The sequence below is a fragment of the Chiloscyllium plagiosum genome, unplaced genomic scaffold (assembly GCF_037043375.1).
Source record: "Chiloscyllium plagiosum isolate Xiang-an unplaced genomic scaffold, Cpla_swu_hap1 HiC_scaffold_25, whole genome shotgun sequence".
Lineage (NCBI taxonomy): Eukaryota > Metazoa > Chordata > Chondrichthyes > Orectolobiformes > Hemiscylliidae > Chiloscyllium > Chiloscyllium plagiosum.
In genome coordinates, this window is record NW_028270163.1 from 55,999,298 (window position 1) to 56,011,374 (window position 12,077).

Genomic DNA, 12,077 nt, shown 5'->3' on the forward strand with positions numbered 1-12,077 from the left:
GTTCCCAAATTGCTCCCCCTATGAAACTGATCAGGCTCATTCCCCAATATAGTTTGGCCCCTTCCCTAGTTAGATTATCTACATATTGTTTCCATAACCCTTCCTGGACACACCAAACAATTCTGCTCCATCGAAAGCCCAGGCACTAAGGGAGTCCCAGTGAATATTGGGGAAATTAAAATCATCCAGTGCCAGAGCCATGTTGTTTTTACATTTTAGCATGATGGCCTGTAATATAGCCCCATGATAGTGATTGCACCTTACTTATTCCTGAGATCTACATGGGATGTGGTGGTGTCACCGAATTGTCATTGGATCCTGTGTTCAAATTTACACCACAGCAGCTGACAACATTTCTCTAGGTTCAAGAACAAGGGGGCACAGTTTTAAAGTGAAAGGCAGCACGTTTAGATGGGATTTGAGGAAAAGTCTTTTCACACAGAGGGTGGTGGGGGTCTGGAATGCACCACCGAGGAGAGTAGTTGAGGCTGGAAACCTCACATACTTTAAAAAGTACTCAGCATGAGCCTTCAAGTGTTGTAACATTTAAGATATGGGTCTAATCTGGCAAAGTGAGATTAATTCAGGTCGTAGATTTTTTTGGAGACAGGCTCGATGGGCTGAATGGCCTGTGCTGTGCTGCATGATTCTATGATTCCATTCATTCTTTCTTGCCTCATAGAAATACTGGGCTTCAGAACCAATGACAAAAGCTGAGGTAAGCAGTACCTGTAGCTCAGTGAATGCATTGGGTAATCTCAATGAGTCAACATCTTGCAGTCCCAATTTTCAAGTTAAATTTCTAGATTGTTCCGTATGAGATCCCTCAGGTTTCATTAGTACAGCAATATTCCTCAGTCAATGCCTCCTCCTCAGAAAATGCCCAATTATATGAGGTTGGGGATGGATAGCCGTGGTGTTGTGGGAGAGTGGTAAGTGGCTGTGTGAGTGGACCTGAAATCAGATAAGTCACTTTATCCATGATCGGTTGATTGATTTATTGTTGTCACAATTTTTTTTGTTTATTCATGGCACGTGGGTACTGCTGGCATTTTTGCTGGAAAGTAATCAAAACAGGAGGCAGATTTAACTCAGGCTGCAGTCAAAAAGTAATTTATTGGGTCTTTTGTCATACATATTCTTTCTAAGTTCATGTGTCCACATGGGTCACACACGTATAGGCAAACCAAACCATCTCAACCAAACCTGAGTGAGGATTCGCCCATCCTTAAATTTATTTTTATTGTTTATTCATGGCAAGTGGGTACTGCTGGCATTTATTACCCATCCCTTGACAAGGTAATGGTGAGCTGCCTTCCTGAACTGCAGGCAGTCCATTTAAAGTCTTACTCTGTGATGTGGGTTAAAGACATTCAACACAAAGTCAACATCCCCATCTGGGCAAATACCAAGGTAACCTCACTGTGATGACTGTGATGATTGGAGGAAGGTGCTGAGATACAGTGAACAGTGTTGTTTCATGTGCTATGCAGGCAAATTGTACCATACAAAGTTCATCAGGGTAGCAGGACAGAGTGCAGAATATAGTGTTACAGCCGTAGAGAAGGTGCAGAGAGAGAGAGAGAGATCAGAATTAACACTTGAGAGGTCTGTTCAAAAGTCTGATAACAATGGGGAAGAAGCTGTTCTTTAATCTGTTCGTACATGTATTAACATTTTTATATCTTCTGCCAGATGGAAGAGGGTGGAAGAATGTATAACTGGAGTGGGAGGGATCGTTGAGGGTCTTTGAAGCAGAGGGAAGTATGGATGGAGTCAGTGGATGGAAGGCTGGTTTGCGTGATGGACTGGGCTATGTTCATGACTCTCTGTAGTTTCTTGCGGTCTTGGGAAGACCAGTTGCTGTACTGTGTTGTGATGCATCCAGATCAGATGCTTTCTATGGTGCATCAATACAAATTAGTTAGTCATTGTGGACACAACCTATATGGGTGGACCAGGACAGATTGTTGATGATCATCACTCCCAAGAACTTGACAGTCTCCACCATCTCCACCTCAGCTTCATTGATGCAGACGGGGATGTACCCTCCACTCCGCTTCCTGAAGTCAATGACCAGCTCCTTTGTTTTGCTGATGTTGATGGAGAGATTGTTGTCTAAGCACTCAATCTCTTTCCTGTATTCTGTCTCATTGCTATTTGAGATCCAACTGACAATGGTGATGTCATCAACAAACTTGTAAATGGTGTTGGGGTGGAATTTGGCCACAGATGTGAGTGTGTAAGGAGTATAGTAGGGGGCTGAGTATGTAGACGTGCGGGGCACAGTGGGGGAGGTGTTGTCATATACTCTTACTGATTGCGGTCTATGGGTCAGGAAGTCAAGGATCCAGTTACAGAGAGGGTAGCTGAGACCTGGGTATCGGAGTCTGGAGATGAGTTTGTTTAGAATTATGGTATTGAAGGCAGAACTGTAATAAAAAAGGAGGAGCCTGATGTAGGTATCCATTTTAATATTATGGTGATGTTCCTAGTTCGGGAAATTCTATTTAACAATATGAACACACCTCCAGCATCAAATTCCTGTCAGGTCAGGAAAAACCAGTTTCAAAATATTCAGTGAGATCAGTCAGTGATAGTCATGAGTCTGTTTGTTTGTTACTGGATCATGGTGACAATGCCAGGAATAAAGAAGGAAGAGGCCATTCAGCCCATGGACCTGTCCTACCACATGATTAGATGTGACGGATCTGCACTTCAATCTCTTTCGCAACTTTTTCTGCATATTCCTCGGTAGCCTTCTCCAACAAAAATCTATCCAATCCAATGCAGGAAGCATGATTGGTCCTAAGTCAACACATTTACTCTGATATAAAACAAAGAACGGTGGAGGCTGGAAATCTGAAATGAGAACAGAGAGCCCTGGGGAAACTCAGCAGGTCTCTCAGCAGAAAAACGGAATTACCTTTCTAACTTCAGTGACTCCCACTCTCAGAGTCAAAGGTATTGAAACATTATGTCTCTTACTCTCTCTCTCTCTCTCTCTCTCAACAAATGGTGCCAGACCAGCAAAGTTTCTCCAACACTTTCTGTTTTTGTCACATTTATACTAACGGATGACTTTGGGAGTCATGGGGCTTCACTATCAGCACCTTCCTCCAATCATCACAGTGAGGTTACCTTGGTATTTGCCCAGATGGGGATGTTGACTTTGTGTTGAATGTCTTTAACCCACATCACAGAGTAAGACTTTAAATGGACTGCCTGCAGTTCAGGAAGGCAGCTCACCATCACCTTGTCAAGGGATGGGTAATAAATTACAGCAGTGCCCACTTGCCATGAATAAACAATAAAAATAAATTTAAGGATGGGCAAATCCTCACTCAGGTTTGGTTGAGATGGTTTGGTTTGCCTATACGTGTGTGACCCATGTGGACACATGAACTTAGAAAGAATATGTATTACAAAAGACTCAATAAATTACTTTTCGACTGCAGCCTGAGTTAAATCTGCCTCCTGTTTTGATTACTTTCCAGTCTCACTTTTCTGTCTAAGAAGACATCACCATTATTATGGCATCCTTGACCCCCCAATACATAATATTCTAAGGAGTGCTGCACTGTCGGAGGGTCAGTGCTGAGGGAGTGCTGCACTTTCGGAGGGTCAGTGCTGAGGGAGTGCCGCACTGTTGGAGGGTCAGTGCTGAGGGAGTGCAGCACCATTGGAGGGTCAGTGCTGAGGGAGTGCTGCACTTTCGGAGGTCAGTACTGAGGGAATGCCGCACTGTTGGAGGGTCAGTACTGAGAGAGTGTTGCACTGTTGAAGGGACAGTACTGAGGAAGTGCTGAACTGTTGGAAGATCAGTGCTAAGGGAGTGCCGCACTGTCGGAGGGTCAGTGCTGAGGGAGTGCCACACTGTCAGAGGGTCAGTACTGAGGGAGTGCCGCATTGTTAGAGGGTCAGTGCTGAGGGAGTGCCGCATTGTCAGAGGATCAATATTGAGGGAGTGCTGCACTGTTGGAGGTGCTGTGTTCATTTGGGTTTCCTCTGGCTGTTGAAAGATCCTGGGCTATAATTGTAGAATTTCAAACCTACTTGAAGAAGAACAGGAAAAGTTGAATTCATGTCTTGAACAAGAATCTTCCCTCAGCCATCCTGCTGAAAAAGATTATCTGGTTATTGCTGGAACTGCATCTTTCAACAAAGAAGGACATAAGGATCGATAAAAAGTGAAAAGATAGGGCCTCGAACAGTTCCGATGGATTGGAGGGCGGCTAATGTAACCCCTCTATTTAAAAAAGGTCGAGAAAATACAGGAGATTATAGATGGGTTAGCCTGACATCAGTAGTAGAGTCATAGAGTCATAGAGATGTACAGCATGGAAACAGATCCTTCGGTCCAACCTGTCCATGTTGACCAGATATCCCAACCCAATCTAGTCCCACCTGCCAGCACCCGGCCCATATCCCTCCAAACCCTTCCTATTCATATACCCATCCAAATGCCTCTTAAGTGTTGCAATTCTACCAGCCTCCACCACGTCCTCTGGCAGCTCATTCCATACACGTACCACCCTCTGTGTGAAAACGTTGCCCCTTAGGTCTCTTTTATATCTTTCGCCTCTCACCCTAAACCTATGCCCTCAAGTTCTGGACTCCCCGACCCCAGGGAAAAGACTTTGTCTATTTATCCTATCCCTGCCCCTCATAATTTTGTAAACTTTTATAAGGTCATCCCTCAGCCTCCGACGCTCCAGGGAAACAGCCCCAGCCTGTTCAGCCTCTCCCTGTAGCTCAGATCCTCCACCCCTGGCAACATCCTTGTAAATCTTTTCTGAACCCTTTCAAGTTTCACAACATCTTTCCGATAGGAAGGAGACCAGAATTGCACACAATATTCTAATAGTGGCCTAACCAACGTCCTGTACAGCCACAATATGACTTCCCAATCCTGCACTCAATACTCTGACCAATAAAGGAAAGCATACCAAACGCCTTCTTCACTATCCTATCTACCTGTGACTCCACTTTCAAGGAGCTATGAACTTGTACTCCAAGGTCTCTTTGTTCAGCAACACTCCCTAGGACGTTACCATTAAGTGTATAAGTCCTGCTAATATTTGCTTTCCCAAAATGCAGCACCTTGCATTTATCTGAATTAAACTCCATCTGCCACTTCTCAGTCCATTGGCCCATCTGGTCTAGATCCTGTTGTAATCTGAGGTAACCCTCTTCGCTGTCTACTACACCTCCAATTTTGGTGTCATCTGCAAACTTACTAACTGTGCCTCTTATGCTCGCATCCAAATCATTTATGTAAATGACAACAAGTAGAGGACCCAGCACTGATCCTTGTGGCACTCCACTGGTCACAGGCCTCCAGTCTGAAAAACAACCCTTCACCACCACCCTCTGCCTTCCACCTTTGAGCCAGTTCTGTACCCAAATGGCTAGTTCTCCCTGTATTCCATGAGATCTAACCTTGCTAATCAGTCTCCCATGGGGAACCTTGTCGAATGCCTTACTGAAGTCCATATAGATCACATCTACTGCTCTGTCTTCATCAATCTTCTTTGTTACTTCTTCAAAAAACTCAATCAAGTCTGTGAGACATGATTTCCCATGCACAAAGTCATGTTGACTCTCCCGAATCAGTCTTTGCCTTTCCAAATATATGTACATCCTGTCCCTCAGGATTCCCTCCAACAACTTGCCCATCACCAAGGTCAGGCTCACCGGTCTATAGTTCCCTGGCTTGTCTTTACCGCCCTTCTTAAACAGTGGCACCACGTTTGCCAAACTCCAGTCTTCTGGCACCTCACCTGTGACTATCGATGATACAAATATCTCAGCAAGAGGCCCAGCAATCACTTCTCTAGCTTCCCACAGAGTTCTCGGGTACACCTGATCAAGTCCTGGGGATTTATCCACTTTTAACCATTTCAAGACATCCAGCACTTCCTCCTCTGTAATCTGGACATTTTGCAAGATATCACCATCCATTTCCCTCCAGTCTATATCTTCCATATCCTTTTCCACAGTAAATACTGATGCAAAATATTCATTTAGTATCTCCCCCATTTTCTGTGGCTCCACACAAAGGCCGCCTTGCTGATCTTTGAGGGGCTCTATTCTCTCCCTAGTTACCCTTTTGTCCTTAATACCCTTTGGATTTTCCTTAATTCTATTTGCCAAAGCTATCTCATGTCCTCGTTTTGCCCTCCTGATTTCCCTCTTAAGTATACTCCTACTTTCTTTGTAGTCTTCTAAGGATTCACTCAATTTTAAATAAATCTAAAAAGTGGGAAACCAAAGTGCATAGAAGTCCTTTAGAGAACCAGGTTTGGGAAACTACATTGCGGAACCAGGAAATGGTAGAGAGCTGAGTAAATACATTACGTCTATTTTCAAGGTAGAAGACATTCCAAAAATTCCAAAGAATCAACGGTGAAAGGATGAGGAAATAAATACAATAAACATCATTGGAGAAAAAGTACTAGCGAAACTAAGAGGGCTAAAAAACCCCCTGGACCTGATGGAATGCATCCTAGGACGTTATGGGAAGGAGGTACAGACATAGTGAATGCACTGCTAGTAACTTTCCAAGAACCTTTAGATACTGGAAAAGTCCCAGAGAACTGCCAATGTCGCACTGTAACTCCAAAAGCGAAGGAGACATCCAAAACAGATAACCACGGGCCAGTTAGCGTAATGTCTGTTATGTCAAAATGTTTGAGTATATTATAAAGGAGGTAATAGCAGAACACTTAGAAATCTGTAATATGATCAAGGAGAGTCAATGTGGCTTCATGAAGGGGAATCAAGCCTGACAAATTTATTTGAATTCTTTGGGGAGGTAACAAGCAGGATAAATAAAGGGGAAGCAACGAATGTAATACGTTTGGAATTTCAGAAGGCTTTTGACAAGGTACCACCCTTTAAGTTACTTAATACCGATAAGAGGCCATGGTGTTGGAGAGCAGAGAGGATTGGCTAACTAATAGAAAACAGAGGATTGGGATAAGAGGCGAGGGGGGGCATTTTTAGGATGGCAGTATGTAATTAGTGGTGTAACACAAGGATCAATGCTGGGTCCACAACTATTTACAATATATATAAATGACTTGAATGGAGACTGTGAATTTTGCTAATTTTGCAGATGGCGCAAGAATAGGTGGAAAGGAGTCTGTGGAGGGATATGGGAAAGGTGAAGAAAAAGTTGGCAGATGGAATATAATGTGGCAAAATATGAGGTTATACACTTTGGCAGGAAGAATAGAAAAGCTGAATATCATTTGAATGGAGAAAAATGCAGAAAGCATCAAAGCAGAGGGATTTGTCAGTCTTTGTGAATGAAGCTCGCATCGAAGTTCAGTCAGTAATAGGTAAAGCAAACGAAATGTTTGCCTTTATTTAAAAGGGAATGGAATATAAAAATAGGGAGTTTTTGCTATCTATACAAAGGCACTAATCAGACCATAGTTGGAATATTATGAACAGTTTTAGGCCCCTTATCTAAGGAAAGAGATACTGGCATTAGGGCAGTTGACGAAATTGATTCCAGGCATTGTAGGGCCTATATTATGAGAGGTTGAGTAGATTGAGTTAAAAGTCATTGGCATTTAGAAGAATGAGAGGTGACTTTATTGCAACATAGATTGAAACATGATTGAAACACAGAATGTTAGGGGATTTGACAGGGTTGATATGGAAAAGGTTGTTTTCCCTGTGGGACAGCGCATAAAGTCAGAATAAGAGGTCTTTCATTAAAGACAGAGAATACATTTCTCCTGTCAGAGGGTAGTGAATCTGTGGAATATTTTATCACAGAGAGTTGGAGAGGTTGAGTCATTTATATTCTGGATCAGTGGTGCTGGAAGAGCACAGCAACTCAGGCAGCATCCAACGAGCAGCGAATTCGCTGCTCGTTGGATGCTGCCTGAATTGCCGTGCTCTTCCTGCACCACTGATCCAGAATTTGGTTTCCAGCATCTGCAGTTATTGTTTTTACCTCTGAGTCATTTATATGCAAGGCTGAGTTAGACAGATTTTTAATCAGAGAGGGGATCATCAGTTATGGGGTAAAGGCAGGAAATTAGAATTGAGGTTTTTTCAGGTCAGCCATGATCTTGTTGGATAATGGAACAGACTTGATGGACTGAATGGCCTATTTCTTCTCCTAGGTCTAATGGTTATCCAGAGACCATAAGCCATAGGAACAGAAATTAGGCCATTCAGCCCATCGAGTCTGCTCCGCCAGTCAATCATGAACGGTCCTGAAGAAGGGTTACACCTGAAATGTTGACTTCTCCACCTCCTGATGCTGCCTGGCTTGCTGTGTTTTTCCAGCCTCCTGCCTGTTTATCTTGGATTCTGCCATCTGCAGTTCTTTTGTCTCCCGCCATTCAATCATGGCTGGTAAGTTTCTCAACCCCATTCTCCCCGTAACCCTTGATCCCCATGGTACTCAAGAACCTATCCAGCGCAGTCTTAAATATAATCATTGACCTGGCCTCCACAGCCTTCTGTGGCAATGAGTGATGATTCTGTGCCACAGAAAGTGGTTAGTGTTTTCATAAAGGAATTTGATATAGTCCTTGGGGATAAGGGTTTGAGAAAGTGGGACTTGGACACACTGAATGTAGGAATGGTCTCAAAGGGCCGACTCCTGCTCCTTTTTACGAAATCTCTTTACTTATTGCAACTTGATGACTTCAAAGTGTCACTCACTGGCTTCATGTAAGAGAATTTGAGAGGTTCCCTGTCAATTTAAAGTGATTTGGTTTGGGGCTGAGCACAAGGCGATCACCCAGTTCAAAGCCCGGAACCAATGGAACAAGATCGGGCCGAGAGCCGGGGGCCCCGGAACCCGGAGGCCGGGCTCCCGTTTCCCCGCGGACGGTTCTAGCGGGTGCACCAGCGCCCACTGGGGGACTGCATTGGCGGCGGCACAGAGGGTTTCGGCAATGTCGGTGAGGGGAGTGAGAGGCTTCATGATCCGAGGTACAATCCGGGGCGGGGGGGGATGGTGGTTCCTGATGACCCCAAATGTGGCTGAGAGCTGGCTGTTCAACCACGGGGGGCAGCACAGTCTCTGATGGAACTGTGGGTTGGCACTGACCAGGAGGATCCCACCCTCACTGACCCTCCCAATTCAGGACGGAGGGAGTGGGCACTGTCGGAGGGTCAGTGCTGAGGGAGTGCCGCACTGTCGGAGGGTCAGTGCTGAGGGAGTGCCGCACTGTCGGAGGGTCAGTGCTGAGGGAGTGCCGCACTGTCGGAGGGTCAGTGCTGAGGGAGCGCCGCACTGTCGGAGGGCCAGTGCTGAGGGAGTGCCGCACTGTCGGAGGGTCAGTGCTGAGGGAGTGCCGCACTGTCGGAGGGTCAGTGCTGAGGGAGTGCCGCACTGTCGGAGGGTCAGTGCTGAGTGAGCGCCGCACTGTCGGAGGGTCAGTGCTGAGGGAGTGCCGCACTGTCGGAGGGTCAGTGCTGAGGGAGCGCCGCACTGTCGGAGGGCCAGTGCTGAGGGAGTGCCGCACTGTCGGAGGGTCAGTGCTGAGGGAGTGCCGCACTGTCGGAGGGTCAGTGCTGAGGGAGTGCCGCACTGTCGGAGGGTCAGTGCTGAGTGAGCGCCGCACTGTCGGAGGGTCAGTGCTGAGGGAGTTCCGCGGTGTCAGAGGGACAGTGCTAAGGGAGTGTCGGACGGTCAGTGCTGAGTGAGCGCCGCACTTTCGGAGGGTCAGTGCTGAGGGAGTGCCGCACTGTCGGAGGGTCAGTGCTGAGGGAGTGTCGGACGGTCAGTGCTGAGTGAGCGCCGCACTGTCGGAGGGACAGTGCTGAGGGAGTGTCGGAGGGTCAGTGCTGAGGGAGTGCCGCGCTGTCGGAGGGACAGTGCTGAGGGAGTGTCGGAGGGTCAGTGCTGAGGGAGTGCCGCACTGTCGGAGGGTCAGTGCTGAGGGAGTGCCGCACTGTCGGAGGGTCAGTGCTGAGGGAGTGCCGCACTGTCGGAAGGTCAGTGCTGAGGGAGTGCCGCACTGTCGGACGGTCAGTGCTGAGGGAGCGCCGCACTGTCGGACGGTCAGTGCTGAGGGAGCGCCGCACTGTGGGAGGGTCAGTGCTGAGGGAGCGCCGCACTGTCGGAGGGTCAGTGCTGAGGGAGTGCCGCACTGTCGGAGGGTCAGTGCTGAGGGAGTGCCGCGCTGTCGGAGGGTCAGTGCCGAGGGAGTGCCGCGCTGTCGGAGGGTCAGTGCTGAGGGAGTGCCGCGCTGTCGGAGGGACAGTGCTGAGGGAGTGTCGGAGGGTCAGTGCTGAGTGAGCGACGCACTGTCGGAGGGTCAGTGCTGAGGGAGCGCCGCACTGTCGGAGGGTCAGTGCTGAGGGAGCGCCGCACTGTCGGAGGGTCAGTGCTGAGGGAGCGCCGCACTGTCGGAGGGTCAGTGCTGAGGGAGCGCCGCACTGTCGGAGGGTCAGTGCTGAGGGAGCGCCGCGGTGTCGGTGGGACAGTGCTGAGGGAGTGTCGGAGGGTCAGTGCTGAGGGAGTGCCGCACTGTCGGAGGGTAAGTGCTGAGGGAGTGCCGCGGTGTCGGTGGGACAGTGCTGAGGGAGTGTCGGAGGGTCAGTGCTGAGGGAGTGCCGCGCTGTCGGAAGGACAGTGCTGAGGGAGTGTCGGAGGGTCAGTGCTGAGGGAGCGCCGCACTGTCGGAGGGTCAGTGGTGAGGGAGTGCCGCACTGTCGGAGGGTCAGTGCTGAGGGAGCGCCGCGCTGTCGGAGGGTCAGTGCTGAGGGAGTGCCTCGGTGTTGGAGGATCAGTGCTGAGGGAGTGCCGCGCTGTCGGAGTATCAGTGCTGAGGGAGTATCCCGCTGTGGGAAAGTCAGTGCTGAGGGATTGCCGCACTGTCGGAGGGTCAGTGCTGAGGGAGTGCCGCACTGTCAGAGGGTCAGTGCTGAGGGAGTGCCGCTCTGTCGGAGGGTCAGTGCTGAGGGAGTGCCGCGCTGTCGGAGGGTCAGTACTGAGGGAGTTCCGCGCTGTCGGAGGGACAGTGCTGAGGGAGTGTCGGAGGGTCAGTGCTGAGTGAGCGCCGCACTGTCGGAGGGTCAGTGCTGAGGGAGTTCCGCGGTGTCAGAGGGACAGTGCTAAGGGAGTGTCGGACGGTCAGTGCTGAGTGAGCGCCGCACCTTCGGAGGGTCAATGCTGAGGGAGTGCCGCACAGTCGGAGGGTCAGTGCTGAGGGAGTGCCGCACTGTCGGAGGGTTAGTGCTGAGGGAGTGCCGCACTGTCGGAGGGTCAGTGCTGAGGGAGTGTCGGACGGTCAGTGCTGAGTGAGCGCCGCACTGTCGGAGGGTCAGTGCTGAGGGAGTGCCGCGCTGTCGAAGGGTCAGTGCTGAGGGAGCGCCGCGCTGTCGGAGGGTCAGTGCCGAGGGAGTGCCGCGCTGTCGGAGGGTCAGTGCTGAGGGAGTGCCGCGCTGTCGGAGGGACAGTGCTGAGGGAGTGTCGGAGGATCAGTGCTGAGTGAGCGACGCACTGTCGGAGGGTCAGTGCTGAGGGAGTGCCGCGCTGTCGGAGGGACAGTGCTGAGGGAGTGTCGGAGGGTCAGTGCTGAGTGAGCGCCGCACTGTCGGAGGGTCAGTGCTGAGGGAGCGCCGCACTGTCGGAGGGTCAGTGCTGAGGGAGCGCCGCACTGTCGGAGGGTCAGTGCTGAGGGAGTGCCGCACTGTCGGAGGGTCAGTGCTGAGGGAGTGCCGCGCTGTCGGAGGGTCAGTGCCGAGGGAGTGCCGCGCTGTCGGAGGGTCAGTGCTGAGGGAGTGCCGCGCTGTCGGAGGGACAGTGCTGAGGGAGTGTCGGAGGGTCAGTGCTGAGGGAGCGCCGCACTGTCGGAGGGTCAGTGCTGAGGGAGCGCCGCACTGTCGGAGGGTCAGTGCTGAGGGAGCGCCGCACTATCGGAGGGTCAGTGCTGAGGGAGCGCCGCACTGTCGGAGGGTCAGTACTGAGGGAGCGCCGCACTGTCGGAGGGTAAGTGCTGAGGGAGTGCCGCGGTGTCGGAGGGACAGTGCTGAGGGAGTGTCGGAGGGTCAGTGCTGAGGGAGTGCCGCGCTGTCGGAAGGACAGTGCTGAGGGA

The 12,077-nt window shown here is 49.8% G+C and overlaps 1 protein-coding gene across 4 annotated transcripts in view; it reads left to right on the forward strand.

Moving 5' to 3' along the window:
* Positions 1 to 12,077, forward strand: part of tefm (transcription elongation factor, mitochondrial) — a 93,015-nt gene that overhangs the window by 60,277 nt on the left and 20,661 nt on the right. The window contains exon 1 of one of the 4 annotated variants that reach the window (XM_043715116.2): positions 8,163 to 8,379. The exons of 2 other annotated variants lie outside the window; for them this stretch is intronic. In XM_043715116.2, the coding sequence (XP_043571051.1) occupies positions 8,373 to 8,379 (7 nt within the window). In that variant the 5' untranslated portion in view covers positions 8,163 to 8,372. Of the gene's footprint in view, positions 1 to 8,162; positions 8,380 to 8,912; positions 8,965 to 12,077 lie in introns of those variants that run through there. One more of the 4 variants, XM_088000762.1, reaches the window with a different exon arrangement.